The 15087-nt window shown below is 43.8% G+C and overlaps 1 protein-coding gene and 1 long non-coding RNA gene across 3 annotated transcripts; both read right to left on the bottom strand.

Moving 5' to 3' along the window:
• Positions 1-254: 254 nt before the first annotated feature.
• Positions 255-8876, bottom strand: LOC125991216 (uncharacterized). Its single transcript, XR_007489215.1, has 3 exons — positions 8804-8876; positions 8532-8576; positions 255-857 (listed from the first exon to the last, which is right to left on the bottom strand). It is a non-coding gene; the product is annotated as an uncharacterized lncRNA (long non-coding RNA).
• Positions 8877-9313: 437 nt separating this feature from the next.
• On the bottom strand, positions 9314-15086 carry fbxw10 (F-box and WD repeat domain containing 10). Of its 2 annotated transcripts, XM_049759280.2 has the most exons (13): positions 14116-15086; positions 13733-13906; positions 13200-13330; positions 13027-13128; positions 12859-12965; positions 12585-12788; positions 12404-12525; positions 12097-12251; positions 11894-12036; positions 11654-11815; positions 11414-11583; positions 11119-11350; positions 9314-10660 (listed from the first exon to the last, which is right to left on the bottom strand). In XM_049759280.2, the coding sequence occupies exons 1-12, from the start codon at positions 14597-14599 to the stop codon at positions 11121-11123; spliced, it is 2184 nt and encodes a 727-aa protein (XP_049615237.1). In that variant the 5' UTR covers positions 14600-15086; the 3' UTR covers positions 9314-10660; positions 11119-11120. The 2 variants fall into 2 exon arrangements, with proteins under 2 accessions (XP_049615237.1, XP_049615236.1); XM_049759279.2 differs by having other exon boundaries at positions 9314-11350.
• Position 15087: the final 1 nt, after the last annotated feature.

Genomic DNA, 15087 nt, shown 5'->3' on the forward strand with positions numbered 1-15087 from the left:
AAATGGCGTCAAGTCGTCATTCTCCAGCTGGCACGCATGCACGCAGGCAATATGAAACGCATAAAGCCTCGCTGTATTCATGACTCTCCACATAAAAGCCGCTAAACGTCCACATAAACATCCTCGACTGTGCCGTCCTTCAGTTCCCATGAAAATAATAAGAATAGGAGGCGAGTCTCCAGTAACTCGATAGCGAACTCGATGACATGCAATCAGAACAAGGTGATGACAACGTCAGAGACGCAAAGATTCCTTCCTATCCTATTTCCTCCCCCACCCTGCGCTCTCTTTATTCTTCCCGCAAAACCGCTAGTCATTTTAATTTGGACTATTTATTTATATTTTTATCTGTACTTTCTGTATTTTAGTGTAGCAAAAAGTAGCCCGCATGAGTAAATACTAACATGAAGCATGTCCCCCATGCTTATATTTAAGGTTTCTATTTAGATTTTAGTAGTTATGGAAGATAAAGCAAGTGTTTCTGTGGTGTGCAGGGAACATCCAGGGAATGTGGGTAAGGTCTTCAAGTAGCAGTCAGGCCTTTAATCAGTTCTGTGGTGGCAGGGGGATAGGTTAGGCTGTCATCTGTCCGGGGGTCCTGGTAGCCTCCTCAGAGGGAAGCCTGAGTCCCGAGAGAGCAGCTCTCATCTCAGCGTTACGTTTTCAGGACGAGGCTGCAGCGCAATCAGCGTCCACTCATCGACTTTAAGCCACATTGGCCCCCGTTTAACCCTTCGCATGTCTACCTCTCTGGAGCCCGCAAGCTGGCAAGGGTGGCGGTGTCCCGTTTCTCTGCTGCTTTAGCCTCTGAACTGTGAGGACAGATGGGAGGGGACCTCAGGCCCATTAGGGACCTCCTGGGGGGCCAGACAAGTGAGAGAAAATGCATGTTTGGTGGCCCAGCATTCTGTATGGGAATTCAGAGATGACATCTTTTACAGTACACTGGAAAACTATTGAAATGTCCTGTTGATTAGAGACAGCAATTCAAAGAAGTGGTATGTTTTTAAGGTCAGTTCTTAGGGTTTGAACAAGGGTTTCAAGACACATTTAGGAGGGTATAGGATTTTGGTGAACTCGCCTACTTGGTGCAGCAGGCTGCGGCTCATTAGCCAAGCTTATTCCTGTTGGCAAGCGTCAACAATTGTATGTTTGTCATCGTCACATGTCATATGACAAGATAGCAAAGCCGACCCATTCAAGTCGTCACACGGAGGCATCATTCATAAGTCATTTACGGGCTGTCTCATAAGATCAGCATGAGTGGCTGTTTACGGCCCGCTGTAATTCTTAGCGGACTTGTAAAAGAAGGTCTGGGTTGGTGGAATTCACTTAAGCTAACAAGGGGTAGACAGGCTGAGGTGAGAGGACACATCAAAAGGGGGAAGGCCGAGCGCCAACCGGTGGGACAACTAGTATGACAATGTTCATTAATGGATAACCTATAAATGACTCACCATTGCATCTGTTGTCATCCATCCATTCACATGAGAAGAATGTTCTTAGAAGATTTACATTAGTATCTAAATGTTAAGTTCCTTATTTTCCATCTAGTAAATATCACGGCCACGCCTTGAAGTCTCAAATGCAAGCCGACCTCAAAGGGCAAAAGTGGTGCAGACTTCAGTTTTTTAAGATAGAGCGGACCTCAGAGAAGCTTTTTCTCCCTCGATAATTCAAACAAACCAGTGGCCCACAATCTTGGATCCAGCTGGCACGGCCCGTGTAAACAGCGCAACCAAGAACTCCTAAGTAGTGGCGGCACAAAGGCCACATCTGGAATCGGCGTGTTGAGTAAAACTCAAGATGTTTCAGAGAAGATCCTTTCCAAACGGCCGGGCAAAAGAATCCATAAGTGTTTACTTCTAGAAACGTGCTCGCTCGAGCGGTATGAAGACGTGACGGCTCGCTCTGATCCGTCCCAAATGGGCACGCCGTCAACGTGACGGAAGGTGAAAACAAATATCCCTTCGGTCTCAAGTGAGTCTAACTTTTCCCACATGGAAAGACAGACGTTCCGGGAAAAGTCTGGCTCGGACGAGAAGCCCCAAACCTGAAATTCGGTTGGTGATAATGTACGCTGGCAAAGAACACTCATGTCTCCGCCCACAAAGGACGAACGTTTGCCAAAGCGACGCTACGCCTGGCTTTTATCAACATGTAGAGGAGTTATTTGTTGGCATCACATCCATGACAATGAAGCCTAATATAAACACGGCAAACATCCAAAAATTTGAAATTAGTGTCACGGGTCATGAGACACAATGTTTAACTCCAGTAACCAAGAAACAATTTTTTGTGAGATGATTCTGATCACTGATTTCAATCCATAACTGGCATTGGGTGCTGAATTTTTCCAACAATCTCAAAGAACAGAATCTACTTTCAATTTTCATAAACAAACAACCTGGAGGTTCATCTTAGTCTCAATAGCAGCAGACTTCCAGAGTTTCTTAGGGCAGCTTTTGAGACAGACACGCCTATCAAATTTCACACTGCTAAGTGAAACTAGCTTCTGGTGCTGAATTGAAAATAAAAATCTTGTGGCTATTGGAGTTTTGGGTTTGGTGTTGAGTCATCAAACGTCTAAAGAAATGACCCCTTAAATGGCAATTGTGTAGGGTGCCACTTTGAAGCTGAAGAGCGCCGCAAAGTCAGCCGTAAAAAATGGACGGGATGAAAGCGTCTTTTATCAGTGGAGGGGAGGGGGGGGGTGCAAAAAAAGCAGATAGGCGTCATGGTAACAAGGTCACTGAGCGCTGCAAACAAAAAGCCTCAACGCTGACTAATGTAGCTTAAAAATGTAAACATTACAAAATGCATACAATGATTCGACAAAAGTATTTGGACGCCTACAGGAAAACGAGACTGCCGAGTGTGCAGGAGTTAGAAATGTAGAGTGGCTAGACGGAAGCACATTGCAGTCCGCTTTGAGTTTGGCCAAAGGCACCGAAAGATTCTCAGACCAGAAGAGAAAATTGTGTGGTTTGATGAGACAAAGAAGACTTGAAGCTATAATTTGCTGGATACGCTGGCGATATACAGGAATTCATGGTACGTGTGATTTCTCAGACAATGAATTTAATACATTTTGAAATATGACTAACATTATAAATGTGGAAAAAGTGAAGCACAGTGAATACTTTCCAGATGCACAACAAGTCTGCGAGATGAAAAACGTTATTATTAAGGACTTGTGATATCTTGGGTCCAATCGAAAAGTTGTTTTCTAGGGACCGCCTCTCAGCACCTGTGCAGTGACAGTGCAGTTTAAGTCGCGAAACTGGATGCTCAGCAACGGTCGCGGGTCTTTTTACTGGCACGGATTTTACCCGTCCACTTATCATTCCCGAGCCATCAGCAACTCGGCTGGCGAGCGACATTGGAGAGCGATTTCTAATACGCTGCACGCAATGCGATGACAACACACACATGGAGATTAATGGACCAGCTCGGGATTCTTTTTTTTTGGTGTCTGTGTGAGCTGGCCCACACAGTCCAGTTCCAAGTCCCTTTCAAATTAGATTTAAAAGATGAGAAATTGCATTTTAATGAACATAATCAATGTTTGTCTGGCAACAGTGAGGATAAAGACATTATCACTGATATCTATAACGTTGGAAATTTAATGTGTTTTTTTTTTTTTTCTTCGACAACGTCCTGAACCGTACGTACATGGTCAACATCTTCAGACGTGTCAAAGACGTTTTGGGTCACGGCTGACAAACAAGATGTCAGCGTCCAAGTTATGTTTATCTCAGTGGACGTTCCTCACACCCTGGCTCTGCTCCAGCAACAAACGCAGGAGATAAACCTCAATCTGGAGACAACGTGAGGATGAGGAGACCCAGCTAGTGCAAATGTTTGGAGTGCAGGGTCTTTAGCATCACATGACTCAGCGCTAATACTTTCAGCTCCAGGTTATTTCAAAGCGTAACCTTTTACATGACAATGTCCAGGTGCCTGTAAAAGCTGAAATATGCTCTTTGTGAGCGTTGGCATCCCCGCCAGGAAAATATTATGAATAATGCCACACACGCACGCAAGCTCAAGCACACACGTGCAGAGCATTAGCAAAATGGCAGTTTGTTTCATTGTACATGGGATGCACGAGAAGCCCAAGCATCGCTCATCAAGCAGCGGCAGCCGGCGGCTCATTCATGCATGCGGCTGATGCATTACCATCCCTCCTCCTCATGAATGGCACAAAAGTTGTTATTAAAAAACATGATGTAATATTAAAGCTTAACGAGCAGCAGACAAATGGCTTGGCTATATGCCGTCTATTTTATACACCAGCTAAAAACACAGCTCAGCAGAGTGACTGTTTCGCTTTGTCTAATGGAAATTTTGCTGTCCAATATAAAAAAAAAGCAGATATCTACAAATTTCACATTTACCCTCAGAAAAACGGAAGTATTTTTAAAAAACACACTAACAAAAACAGTATTAGCAGTAGTTTTGAAATTTTCTGATTTTATATCATCCAACATAAAATAAATGAAATTTTATTATATTTCCATTTATTTACTGTTATTTAATTCGTAGAAAATAAAAGGCCTTTTTTTTCCCCATTTCATTTTATTTATACACGCATCTCCTTTTCCTAGTGATTCTCATTTTATTTATTTTTACCCTCTAAACAAAACCAGACATTTTTAGATGAATCTTGAGCAAAATTCAATTAGACGGCATCACATCCACTTGTGAGGACTGCAAGCAGTGTGTTGCCATCATCACGAATGAAACAACAGCATTCAAACAACTTCAACGCTCATAAAAGTAGTCTGAGCTTTACTTTGAGCAACTTCTACAAAGTCATCATAAAAGTCTGTCTTATGGTCGCATAAAGGAGGATGAGTTTGGAGGAAGAGTGCGCTCACATTCCACTCTGCCATGATGTGTGTATTCCCAGCGACGTTTATGGCTTGCTGTAATGGATTGCGGCCCGTTAAAGATTCCCTAACTGCTCCGTCTTTTAGTGCCAAGCGGATTTGCGTTTGGCACGCCGCCTTTTCTCTCCCGAGAGCGCTACACTTTCAATTAAGCGCTACCAGTGCTTTTCCTACTGCTTGCTAACTTGATTTCTTGCAGATATTCAAGAGTGCCAGTCATCCAAATCTTGTCTTTACCTAGAATAGTTTTTCTTTATCCTTTTGTGAAAAGCTAATAATACCTAAACTGAACCCTAACCCTAACCTAAACCAGCAACAACCATAACCGACTCCCAACGTTGTTCAAAATTCAATCGGAAAAACCGCGGACCCCGATCATTCCGTTGAATTAGAAGAGACGAATCGGAAAGCCTGCGGACAACAATACATCGATTCAACTGGAATCCACAAGATGAACTGAATTTACTACCATGATGACAAAACAGCCAATGAGAGGTCAAGGTTTTATCATCTCACAAACAAAAAAATAGACGTGACGTGATTCAAAAAGACGCCTTTGTCTGCGATATTGAGATTCTGAAACAACTAAATTGTCTAGTCCATGTCCAACCCTTCTTCCCAAGGTCATATCTTGGGATCAATTTCTCCCTGAGAGTGGAATACAATGGAATCCTCGTTTTTTTTTTTTCAATCCGACTTCAGTGCTACGTTTTGTTGACAGCCTGAAACATTTGGCAAAGACACCTTTTGTCCTCCCAAAATGCAAAGCAGACATGATGAATTAGTTGCGAGCGACCGCATCCATCGTGATGCATCGCATTGAAATTCTTCCGGCGGGACTGCCGTGCCACCGGATCGAGTGGCAGTGGGGGTTTGGGGTGGGGTGATGGATGCCCCTTCACGTCACACACCTAAAGTGCTCTCATAGATTACAGCGACACGCCGGACGCCGTCTGACACAAATGCGTCGGGATGACGGCTCATCTTTCTTCCTGTTTTGTTTTGATCGATACGCCAAGGACCTTTGGACAAACAGGTAAAAATATCACCCAATCACTGTCATGTTAGTGGTCAGAAGCTAAATGACTTGACCTTGGACTAGGAACTGGCCTACCCTAGTACGACACTGACTTCAAGTCAAGTCAGATTCTTGTCTCTTGAGTTGTTGGTTTCACCTTCCTTCGGCACATTCTGGTCTTTGGGTTAACGTCCTCAAATATTTTTGTCTTGTTGTTCCAGGATAAGCAATGTCCCGTCTGAGAACGTCTGGCACTTGCGATGGCAGCTTCATTCTTCAAAGCTCTCCTCTGCACGCCTCCTTATCATTTTCTGTCACCGCTTCCCTCCCGCCCTAAACTTCTCCTACCTTCCTTCTGCGCTCTGTCTTCCTGTCTGTCAGCGGGACGCCGACAAACGCCGAATGCAGCGTGTGGGCGCTTTGTGATAGGGGTTAATGGATGGGGGCAGGATGAAGCCTTGTGTCCCGCTGTCGCAAAATTGCCATTTGTTTTGTGCAGGATCGGCGAGGGGATCTGGGGTGGGCTCCCACGGGATGTGACGGACTAATGTATCACTACAAAACCATTAGACACTGCCGGCGGGAAAACGTCCAATCGCTGCAACCATTCTGCACTGATTTCATAGCATTCCTGAGCGTGATAACCGCATCCTTTATGACTCTTTTATGTGGCAGGAAAATTGGACAACAGCTGTTAATTACAATCCTTTAGCAGGATTTGGCGAGGGGGAGAGATGGAATGCAAGCACAGTCCAGCTTTTAAAATGGAATCTCACTTCAACTCAATTCCACTTTATTTATTGGGCACTTAAAAAAAACAGCTGAAACAAAGTACATTATAATAAAAAACTTACCTTAGTAAAAAAACGTACCTGATTTTCGAAGTGTCAAGTGTTTGTAAGTACAGTAATAAAAAAACGTACCTTAGTAAAAAAAAAAAAAAAAAAAAACTACCTGACTTACCTCGTTTTCGAAGTGTCAAGTGTGTTTTACACGTCGCACACAATTGTAAGCTAGTAAAATGTATGATGTTGAATTGGTGAATGGAGGTGTGATTAAATGACTGATCATCTTTAGCACAGAGGTTTAAAACAGCAAACAATACAACTGATTTCAGAAATAACCATTTTTTTGCATACATCTTTTATTTCAAAATGACATGTACTCAACTGTACTTTTCACATGACGTCCTCCGATGTCAACTTTGGTGATCACCTACCGTGTCATTGCAGTAATGATGATCAAATCGACAATTTCTCAAGCTGTCGGAGTCGTTTTTTTAAATTCGTTTGTGCAGTTAATTCAAAGCACATGAAGCTCTACTGAAGGGCGGCAAACCACAACTCTCAATCTGCAGAGAAACCGCCGTCTGATGTGGCCTCGTCGGGACGCTCGCTATACAAACACTCGGGGAATGAAAAGATGTTTCCAGACTATCACAGGGTGTCGGATTTCCTGTGTTTGGGAAAGCGCTCTCCCTAAAACGCTCCTGGAATCTCCTCGCTTGAAATCCATAAAGTCCTGAATTTGTTTGTCGATTCAGACTTGATTTTATCCAACGTTTGGGAATGGTAATTCTAGCCTTGTCATTCCTACTTTGCACTTTTACTGTTGAAGAAAAGCAGCATTCTAAGCAGAGAGCCGTTTTAAATGCTCGTATGCATTACAACTGCAGCTGCACCAGTATCACTTATTTTTTATCTCACCTGACATTTTTTTTATTATTATTATTTACTACCCCGATGAGAATCGTAAATGTGTTCTGCTCAATATTGGATAGTTTTGTACACAAATTTGCACATTACTCGCCTTTTTTCCCCTGTGCGTGGGGGGTTATTTTGTCAACCTTTTTTTTTTTTTTTTTACTGTAGAACAATTTTAAAAAATATTAGGGGGAAAGTTGCATGTAAGAAAATTGATAAAAATTAAGGTAACTGGCCAGTTTTTGTTTCGATGTCAAATTTAGATGATACATTTGGGACCAGTGGAAAAATCATATTAAATTGACGGTTTTATACCAAAATGGCAGCTCCGTGAGACTGAGCAACCCATGAAAGACATGCCTACCAAATTTCACGCTACTAAGTGAAACTGGCTTTCAGAGCTGGAATCCCTAATAAATATTGTTCACCGCAATGAACTCCATCATGTAAATCAGTTGACACCTTACAAAAGGCTCGCACGTCAGTCGGTGCCAAACAGATGTACGGCACTGCGTCATTTATTGAGAATGTCCGACACCTCCGACCCCGAATGTGTGCAAGAATTAGAGTTTTGGGACAAATCAACTAATACTAAAAAAGACAAGTCCTTAAAAAAAGTTGAGAAAAGCCTCTATGCTTTTTTCCCCTACCCCTATCTTTTATTTATTTTTTTCAAACAAAAGTTGCAATATTGTGAGAATAAAGTCACCGTTTTAGAAATTGAACTTGGATTTTATAAGATCAAAATTGTATTATGCAATAATTATAGCTTGTGTATTTTTTTAGTGGGTCACTAAATATCTGATGCCCATCTTTTACAGCAAAAATGATTGATGAAGCATTTTAACATTTGTAATTTTCACATACTGTACATAGAAGCAACTTCAAAACAATAAAAGGTGGAGTCAACCTTACCTGGCTTGTATCTCTCTTTTCGTGTTGTCTTTGTCTTCTACCAATCTGTAAACAAATAAACAATCAAACACAAAAATCATAATACAAAAATTGTAACGAACTTTGACACCAAAGGAAATAGCCTTATGCTAACCTGTCAGGTATCATTCAGTTTTTTGTTCCAGGTTGTGGTGATTGAGCATTAACTTGGCATTAAAACACAAAGTAACAATGTATAGAAAATATGCTGTGTAATTTGGAAAGAATGCCAATAATTTGGAAAGAATACCAACCTGAAAATGATCAAAAATATATTGAAGTTCACGTGTCCTTTGTAGGAAACTTTGTCGGCCATGTTTTCGGCTGTGTGACGTCACTTTCGGCGCGACCCACACTGCCTTCGTTTCCATGGCGACGTGAAAGCGTCGTCGTCGCAAACTGGCGTTAACTCCCACATTGCGCCACTTTTTTTTTTTTTTTTTTTAAACAATCCTTAATGAACATTACTATTTAAATTTAGAGATGACAAAGCAACAAAATAACTAATATACATGAATGAATTAATTTGAGTGACTAAATTTGGATTTATGGGTGTGGAATTTTATAAGAATTATTAATCCACTTTATTCAATCAATCATGTGGAACACTTCAGACATGGTGCCCAGTTTCAATATTGTAAAAGCAGAGATTTATCGACATGTTGACCTTTGACCCTGTGGTATGTGCTTCCAAATAAATATTTCTCCTTGTTCATAACTTAAGAATAAAAAAGCATGAGAGAAATTTCTAAAAACAGACCAGGTGAGCAATGCAGATTGATAGCTTATTTTATTGTTAGATTACGTTTGTACATTTTAAATGTCAGGGATACAACTTGTAAAGCTTTTAAAGAGGAATAAAGCACAACAGAGAAAGGGAAACACATTAAAAAATGTCAGCTATTTACTTATTCAACAAGTGAATGGGGTTAACATTACAAATAAAAATCAGCCAGCCCAAGTTGGTCAGATAAGCTAAGTGTTAGCTCATTTATCGTTCTTCAGCATTAGCAATGGCGTTTAAACTCCAAAGAGGTGACACATGAAATGTCACCACGCTTGAGGAAGTCCACTCACTCTCCATGAATCGCCTTCTTGTTCCACAACAGCACCCCCCGCCCCTCCACCAACTGCACCAAATGACCTCTGCACGGTGAAGTTTTACGCAGCTGCCCTTTGACTCTCACGTCTCCGCATTTACGCGTGAGAAAATAGTGAAATTATGACTACTTAACATTGGTCGCCATGCGTCTGGAGCTTTTGGCCAATGACGCCCCCATAATGAACCCTTTCACACGGGCCCGTTGTTACACAATAAAAAGCATATAGTGACAACATTGAAACTGATTCCAAGGTTATGCTTCAGTCGATCTGTCGAAAAATGCAAATAGAGTTATCAGACTTGGTAATGGAGTCAAGGCTTTAAGGCCTGCGGAGGTCAAGCTGTAGCTAAAGCTGGACCCCTGGTGGACAATGTATAAAAGACACTTCAAGCTGGGGCGTAATGAAATCTGCAAAGTCACGTGTTTAGTAATATTTTGCCTTCTGATGCAGCCTTCTTCAAAATTAGGTGTGGGCTAAAAACGAAGCCTTCAGATGCAACCTGCTGACCCTGACAAATGCCGCCTTCAAATGCGTGCTGACTTGACAAGAGATTTGTTGGTCAAAGCTTGCCACTGACACAGCGTGACCAAAAACGTGGGGAACAATTAATTTGACAAATGAACTGTGATGCAAATGTACGACGCCTTTGAAGACGAGGACAGAAACAGTCCTTTTTTGATCCTGTGACCCTTAAGACCTCACCTGTCAATTCTGTCAAACTTTTGCCTCATGCATACATAAAACCAGAGCCTTCTTTTCTTACTAGGATTTTGCACTCTATTATCCACGGACAAGAGCCTTTATACCTTCATTCTTTGTTGTTCCCAGCTGTTCCGATGCTGTCAATGCAAAGGGGGTTGTGGGGGCCTTCCACCCTTGATCCTCAAGTCTAATGACGCCCCGGAGGCAGTGGGCCAAGAGGGCAGTATGGTGGAGAGGGAGGGGAGGGTGGGGTATAGGTCGCCCCATCCCTCTGATGATGACTTCACTTCATCTTCCACCAGAAGCTGAACAGGAATGACTTGTAAGGAATGACTGAGAACTTTGTGGTTCAGATGGTGGGAGCTCGTTGACCGAGACTAATGATTATAAATTATTTGGAATTGCTGGCTTTCTATCTCAACTACCCATGAAAATGGGAATGGATACCACAGCAGAAATGCTTGAATGGAATGATAATGGGGGGGAATATGGAAAAAAAAAAGTGAAGCGTATAAAATAATCAGCATAAAAAAATGTAGCATTCAACGATACTATACTGACCTCTAGTGGACTTGATGAAATTACAATAGATTATTGCGCGGGCATGTGACTACTGACAATCAGGTATTTAGAAAATATGAAATATTTAGAAATTCCAATAATATTCAAGATCAGAAGATGATTGATTTTCCATCCACCAAATAAAGACCAATAATTTTGAGGAATCAGAACTGAAAATGTTGCTCGAAGCTACATAACAAACCTTCACAATGTATTCCTGCTTGTTGCACGATTTCTTATCACTTGGGGAAGTCTGGTGGTGAAACCTTGACTGACAGCCCGCGGCGGGTTCCGGACGGATGTCAAAGGTCGGCGGCGTTGGCAATGTGGCGGGCTGTCCTCTGAGCGGTGGCTGCTTATCTGGCTCACGTGGCGTGAACGCTGGCTGATGTTGGGCGTCAAAGGTTGAAGCAGGCTTTTCAATTTCTGTGTGACTGCACGAAAACAAGAACAATTAGAAGATTGTGCTGAGCGGATAAAACCCGACAGTCACTCACCTTCTTCTGTAGTCACGTGCTTTGGCTTGGCAGAGGTGGAGAGAGGGTTCAGTTTGGGCGGTGGCATTTTGATCGAAGCAGAACTCGCCTCGTCCGCCGGCTCCTCGTAATCCCAGAAAACTTTGGCAAACTGGTAGAGCTTCACACAGCTCGTCGCGTTGACTAAAATGCTAAAGTAGAAGAAGACTTCAAAATGGTGTTTACAACCTACGTGATGGTCAGTGAGGCTGAGGTTATAACTTGTTCTCGCAGAAGTGCAGCGAAAGCATGCGACCGGTAGTCTCGGCCTCCACCACGATGGTCCTCAGGCAGTCTCCTGTCAGAAAGTTGAAGATGCGGATCTTTCCATCCACGCAGCCCGTGACCACTCGAAGATAAGCCAGGGTCAGAGATTTGACCTCCCTGTAGAAATCGCCAATCAGTCACAGGAGTTTCAAATCGTAATATTAGATTGAAAACTTCTGCCTGGTCAGAGCTTACTTTGGATGACTGACGGTCATGAGGCATCCTTTGGTTTCACATCGGCTGCTCCAGGCCATCACCTGACCGTTGGTGTCGGCGGACAGGAGGTGCCACTCGTCCACAAACATACATCGGACGGCGCTGCTGTGGGCGTCGATCACCTAACACCCAGCGCAAATTAGCATGAACGAGCTTCGGAAAGTTGCCAAGAAGACTCTCACCCTGAGCAACGAAGCATTCTCAGCGTCCCATAGCTTGACGACGCCTCGGTCGCAGCTACTGAACACGGCGGTGGCGTTGATCTTCACGCAGCGCACAGAACTGCGGTGCTTAAAGTTAAAGTCCTCTAGGTGCTTCTCTGTCTGGAGACTCCACACTGGGAGGGTGAACAAGAGCACAAAGATGGGGACACAGGAATGTATCTGTTTTTCCCAAATGCAACTCCATTTGACTCAAGGGCTGAACAAAAGGGGACGAAGGATTGACCCTTGAGGGACGCCACATCATGGCTATTTGATCAGATTCTACCTTTGGCCGTGCAATCCTTGGCACCTGACACAAGTCTATCGGCATGGATGTCAAGGCAGTTGATCATACTGGAGTGACCATAAAGCACCAACACACATTGGTCCGTCCTTACGCTCCAACACCTACAACACATCAATGGTAAATGACATTGATTGACAGGAGCGGACATCTTCTCGCCTACCTGATGCTGGTGTCGCAGCTGGCCGTGATGACCAATTGGCGCTCAGGGCATAGCAGGACAACACGGATGCTGCCCACGTGGCCCTTCATCAGCCCCACCTGCTTGGTCGCGGCCCCCACGTACAACAGCCGCACGGCGCGGTCCTTGGACGCCGTGCTTAGCATGGGCCCGCCCTTGTAATCTACCACACGGTGGGGATCCTCGCTGAAAAATTAAACACACCATCGTGACATGGTCAGGTGGTCAAAATAAAGTTCATCTGTTAGATACTTACGTGTCAATCAGCACAGAGGTGAAATACGGGCCGCAGTAAATATTGCGCTCCTCCATCCGCACCGTCTTGGTTCGGATGTTGGCGTAGGCCGATTCAAAGGGCCACATCTAAAAAACCACAAATTTATTTGGATTCCTGCCAACGCACAAGCCGGCCGATCGGACTTACGTGTGTTGACTTCACTTTCCCGCTCTCATGTTCCTCGGCCGGCACCGCGACGTCCACCATCCTCGCGTAGGAAGGATTGACCATTTGAACACCTTTGTAGCGCTAAAAACAAACCCCTCTCCCGTCAACAACACCAAAAACCGTATGATCATCAGTAGCGCCACCTCACCAACCTTCATCATGGCCTCCACCTGCTCCTGATAGAGTTTCCTGAAGCGTATCTCCTCCATGGTCTCACCTGCCCGTTGCTTCCAGGTCTTGCATACCCTCATGCAGCGCTTCAGCATCGTCTCGTCGAGCAGCCCTGACTCCACATACAACATCCACATATAATCCAATCTGACTTTAGGTGAGACACCACACCCATCTGAAGTCTATTTACAATCTTCCTCACCAATGATGATGATGATGATGGCACAGCAAGTGCTCTGTGAACGCTACTTAGCAACAAGTGACACAACAAAATTGTGCCCCATGACCTCTAACAAGTGAAGAAACAAATTGCTGAGCAACAAGTGACCAAACAAACGGCACTTTGTAAACTCCGTACTAGCAACCACTAACAAAATGATAATCGTCATTTTCCAAAGAAATTAATTCCAAATATGTTATTATGATTAAATGCAAAGATACTTTTCTAGATGAAGCTGAGCATATTGAGGACAAATCAAAACATAAAACGTGAGGGTGCTATTTGTAAATGTACCCAAAATCCTCTTGGACAAATCAGAGGGAAGTTTGCTGATGAAGTCTCGGTTTCTGTTGAGCCCGAACAAAAACCTTGAGATTGCAGGTAGGACCGGAAGGACGGGAAAGAATGCATCTTTTTTGGACTCATCTCTGCTGGCTGGGTTTAGTTGTGTACTTGTGCAACTCTGCTCTGTAAAACACACCAGAAAAACAATAACTGGATTATAATGTCTTCTGTGAAGCAGCATGTGGCTTTAGCTGATTTTTATTAAAGTATCTACTGCAAAAGAGGACTCAATGTCATATAGGTATTTTTGTCTCGAGTACTGTTATCGGCAACCTCGACAAGTACTCAATACTCAGGTCATACTAGGTCATATTTTTGTTTTTAAATCTTACCGTCCAGCTCTCGCCGGAGCCTGGTCATCACCACACTGATGAGATTCTTGGCTATACTTAGCAGTTCCGGGTCGCACCGTAGCAGCAACAGACAAAGGTAGCGTGTCTGGACCCATTCCGGACTTTCGTTGAACCATTTCCAGATCTCCCGGATCAAGGGCGCCGGGCGCGTCTTGCGGTCTAGCCGCGCGTAAAGCTCCGGCAAAGTATTGCCCTTGCTGGGCGCGTAGCTGAGCAAGTCCCAGGAGGTGAGGCGCAGCGAGTTTTGGATGTTCTCCAGCACAGGCACGCTCCTGCACCGCAACAGGATCCCCACAATAAAACTCCGGCGGGACTCGTCAGAGATCTTCCACAGGTTCAGCGACCTAGGCGAGGACTCGTTTGTTCTGGAGACGAGAAAGAGGCAGGACGGGCACATGCCACACGGTTCGTCCGCATTGTCACACGCCGGCTGTCGGGCTGGCGAGCTCGGAGACTCGGACATTTGGACTGGCTTGTTTGGGCTGTCAGCGTCGTTACCAGGCAATGCTCGTTACTATCACACATGATTACCTCACAATGTGCGGTGCATATTTGGAATGCATTTTAAATGAATAAATGTAAAGTTTAACGCTTTAACAATTACGTTTAGTATGTGTGTTAGTAGCGTCTTGATGATGGATTACGCACACGCAGTTGCGACACAGAAGACGACACGCTTCAAAGATGACGATTCTGCAGAACATTTTTGGGTGGGTGGGGGTTGTGGTGGGTAGTGAGAATAGAGTTAACAGTAAATGTTATGGGGATTTTTAAACATGTCAAATGCAGGTCTAAAATGTAGACAAAAAACGATCAATAAAAGGCGTAGGTCACATATGTCAGAGTTACGGCCCGCGAAATCAGCAAAATCAGCCCGGCCCTTTGCAGAAGGAGAGTTGATCAAAAACGGGTTTTGAGAATCAGAGCCTAACCCCGAACATTGATGAACTT

Source organism: Syngnathus scovelli, chromosome 21 (assembly GCF_024217435.2).
Source record: "Syngnathus scovelli strain Florida chromosome 21, RoL_Ssco_1.2, whole genome shotgun sequence".
NCBI lineage: Eukaryota > Metazoa > Chordata > Actinopteri > Syngnathiformes > Syngnathidae > Syngnathus > Syngnathus scovelli.

Bases quoted from the DNA above. Each gene is read 5' to 3' on its own strand.
- fbxw10 (XM_049759280.2), bottom strand. From the start codon at position 14,599: ATGTCCGAGTCTCCGAGCTCGCCAGCCCGACAGCCGGCGTGTGACAAT. The intron at 12,252-12,403 runs GTAGAATCTGAT...TCACCCTCCCAG, and splicing joins CAAGGATTGCACGGCCAAAG to TGTGGAGTCTCCAGACAGAG. The intron at 11,584-11,653 runs GTTATAACCTCA...CTTCTACTTTAG, and splicing joins CTGCACTTCTGCGAGAACAA to CATTTTAGTCAACGCGACGA.